Below are 3,730 nucleotides of genomic sequence, written 5' to 3'. Positions count from 1 at the left end.
ACTGGTTCACTGGTTAACTGGTTCACTGGTTCACTGGTTCACTGGTTCACTGGTCACCATTAACTCCACACAGACTCTCCCACTGGTACATTTTCATCTTTAAATCACTTCTTGGTCTGCTGCCTTCATACATCTCCTCCTACATGTCTCTGTGTGAGTGCAGCTACAGCGTGCGCTCTCAGGACATCATTACCTGCAGTGTTCCCTCAGTGAGGACTGAACTAGACAAAAGGGCCTTCTCCTACTCCGCTCCTGTTTCCTGGAATATCTTACAAAAAGATCTGAAGCTCTTGACCTTTGACCTCTCTAAGTGGCTTCAAACATCTGTTCAGTTCCTGGAAGAACCAGCGCAGACATGTTCCTGTTTTTAGTTTTCTACACCGCCTTATAATCTAGCTGTTTTTGTTTCGTTTGTTAAATACAATTTTCTTTCATTTGTTTTTCTCTATTTCTATACTTTATTTTATGATTGTCCATTGTTGTCATCATTCTTTGTTAAAATCAGGTCTCTCTTGTCAATGAGTCCCTGAAGCCCAATGGGATTAATCTGTCTAAATAAAGGTTGAATGAATGAGACTTGACCCTCATCTTGGAAATGGTTCCAGAGCTGCATAGAGGAACACCAGGTTCTAGTTGTCCCATTAACCGGGCCTTCTAATGGGACAAACAGGACGGAGCGCATATCGACTGGTTCCAGTCTTACCCCTGAGACCGGTACCTGGAGTTACGAGTCCGTACCAACAGGAAGTACTGCAGGGGGGTTGGCAGCCTTTTTAAGGGCTCTACCCGCAGGTTTATCTGTTCTTTCCTTGGATGGATGATCGTTACAAGTTGTACCTCGTTGGAAAGACGACTCGATGGGCTTTCCAATGGCCTGAAAAACTTCACCGACTGGTTTTGTGTTTAGAACACCGTAGGTCTGATTCTTACAGCCTGTTTGCTGTTTCAGGTGAAACAAGGCCTGACTGTCCTCATCGCACATCGTCCCTCTCACTCCTCCTCAGTGGGACGTCCTCTGTTCAGAGAGGACACGCTCCTGGACACAGACCTTATGACCTGGAGGATTTGTTGCCCGAGGAGTTGGATGGCCTCGAGGACAAAGTCTTCATGGCTGTAAACCAACCTGTGGCGTTTGAAGTCATTGAGGCCAGCTCGAACCGCGGCAAAGACAAGCTGGTGGACAGAGAAGGGTTCTGCTACACTGTCAAGGTAAAGACCAGTAACTGAAGGACAAAGACATTGTCCTCCACCTTCAGTCTCCTGTGGCTGGTGATGACGTGAGCATGTTTTGTTCTCGTGTGTCCAGAGAAAATCTGGTGCCGCCACCTACTGGTGGTGTTGTGTGAGGAGAAGGAATCACCGCTGTCCCGCCACGGTGATCCAGCGAGGACAGGACTTCATTCCTGGTAACAAGACCCACATCCACCCACCAGAACCGGGCAGCGTCTTCACCACCAGGCTGAAAGCAAAGGTACTGAGTAATTCTTTGGTCTTCATGAAATACTGTGTGACCACAGCGTTAAGATCTCTCATGTTCTGCCTCCAGGTGAAGTCCTATGCTAAAGAACACGTGTTCTGTTCTGCCTCAGCTGTCGTAGAACACGTCATGGCTGATTTACAGCCAACCAACTCGTTTATTGTCCCAAACCCAACCAACCTGGTGAGGCAGGTGAACCGGGCCCGGCAGACCCTGAGACCCAAAGAGCCGACAGACGTGAACTTTCAGGTAAGGAGAGAAACTCTACTGCTGTTCTCATCAAACTTCATTCTGATGAATCGTTTTGTTCCAGGTCTATCAGGACCAGTTGCAGCTCGTCGCTCCGAGTCGAAGCCTCCAGGAGCAAAGTACTGGTTCGGATCTCCTCCCTTTGGGACAGACATGATGCTGGTTCTGAGCTGCTGCAGAACTGGAGGACCACCTGCTGTCCAAACGTCCTCTGACCCTACCCTGAAGTGTCCCTGTTGTACCTGGAACCTCAAAATCTAATGTTAAATTATTTACGGTGGTGAACACCAGAACCGGCTCTTCTGCTGAGACTGAATCGGATCTGAGCTCGGTGCTGGTTCTGGATCACCTCGTTGTTGTCAGGTTTGCTCACAGCGACCGGCTGTCAGTAAAACTTCTGTTTTCAGCAGTTTATTCAACCTCTTTACATGAAAATAAATGTTTCTAAATGCTGTTCAGTGTTTGAGTGTTCAGAACCTGAAGGTACCAGAAGGTCCGACGAGGAAAAGATCCGATCAGAGTCTTTCTTCTGAGAAATGACAGGTCTGTGAAAATATTAATGATGGTCAGGACTGTTAAAAACTCACTGTGTGAGCCTGCATCAGAACCTCGGACCGGTCACGGTACTATAGGACTATCAGTCCTCACTCCTGGCTCTGGATTAGTTCTGGACCACTTTTATTTCCATCTTTGAGGACTCCGCTCAGCTCTGATGGCCCACCACAGCATTAGTTCAGGAGGTTCTGGACTCTGAATAGATTATTGCAGAACTTTGTTCTCTTCTTTCTGACCCGTTCTGTTGTAGATCAGCTGCTGTGTTTGGGATCATGGTTCTGTTGGACCCAGTTTGGTCCAAGTTTCAGCTGTTGGACAGATGGACTTTTCTCCAGAACCATTTGGTCTAAGAAGAGTTCTGGTCCACTCAGTGACTGACAGGAGCCCAAACCATCAGCCCTCCACCACCGTGCTGACAGCTGGGAGGAGCTGTTTGGTGCAGTGCATTCTGGGTAAACATCTGTACTTTGCTCTGGTTTTGTCCCAGAAGACTTGTGCTTCCTGCAGATGAGCCCAGGTGGTGCTGCCATGTTGTTTTAGGCATGATATCAAACACTAGATGCCTCATCGGCTGCTGCGGCGCAGGATTTTCGGCCGCCATGTTGAAACGGTCGTCCTTATTTGGTTAAAGCAGAAGATGTCTCAGCACTTCGCAGCTTCTTTCTGTTCTAATCGACTGTTGCCGTCAGGTCTCGGGGGATAACTTCTCACAGTAAGATGAACATATTATTGTTAGTATTTTGTGAATATAATATTACTGTACTGTATTTATGTCCACCAGCTGATGTGATGTTCAGTGTAACACGGTGTTCAGCTGCAATGAAGCTGACTGAGATCTGATGACAGGAATATTTTGCTAACAATCATACTCACTATTTCAGCAGCTTTGGTTCATTATCAACAGATATGCATCAAAACTGGAGTTTTGTTTAAGTTCTAGGATATAAAAAATTTAACTAGGGAGAATATAGGAGATAGAAAATAAGATTGACCTCCTCTGTACAATGTTTTTGTGTAGACACAAATCTCCTGTTTTCATTTTGAATGTTTCCCAAAGAACAAGATGTGAGGAAGAGGAGGAAGTATCTTTGAGGAGGATTCATCTGAGCAGTGAGGATTTTAAACTGGAGGATTTTGATCAAACTGATCAGATTGTCCGACTGAGAGATGGTGTGGTACCATGGGTTCACCTTCAGAGAGTAGGAGCATCATTATAAGTTCATTAGAGTTCATAAAGTTACATATTTTATTGTGAGTCACCAGGTGAGACACCTCCATGTGTTTCTATGAACAGGTAACTAGAGACTGTAAAGTTCATCTTCATGATGCTTTTTCATTTCAGCTTGAAAACTGCAGGACTACAGGAAGTGAACAAAAGCTGCAGCTGCTCTGTCTGTGCACGCTCAGGAACGTGCACGTCACACACACAACCTCAGGAACGTGCACGTC

General features: G+C 46.2%; 1 protein-coding gene across 1 annotated transcript in view; it reads left to right on the top strand.

Annotated features, from left to right (window-relative positions):
• Nucleotides 1–3,730, top strand: part of LOC119430373 (zinc finger protein 436) — a 19,269-nt gene that overhangs the window by 14,067 nt on the left and 1,472 nt on the right. The window contains exons 3-6 of the mRNA XM_037697779.1: nt 950–1,209; nt 1,307–1,471; nt 1,547–1,726; nt 1,791–1,845. Coding sequence (XP_037553707.1) covers nt 950–1,209; nt 1,307–1,471; nt 1,547–1,726; nt 1,791–1,845 — 660 coding nt within the window. The remainder of the gene's footprint in view (nt 1–949; nt 1,210–1,306; nt 1,472–1,546; nt 1,727–1,790; nt 1,846–3,730) is intronic.

The sequence above is a fragment of the Nematolebias whitei genome, chromosome 3 (assembly GCF_014905685.2).
Source record: "Nematolebias whitei isolate Nwh7 chromosome 3, NemWhi1, whole genome shotgun sequence".
Lineage (NCBI taxonomy): Eukaryota > Metazoa > Chordata > Actinopteri > Cyprinodontiformes > Rivulidae > Nematolebias > Nematolebias whitei.
Note: the sequence above shows the minus strand (reverse complement) of the source record. Positions and strands in the feature narration are given on the sequence as shown.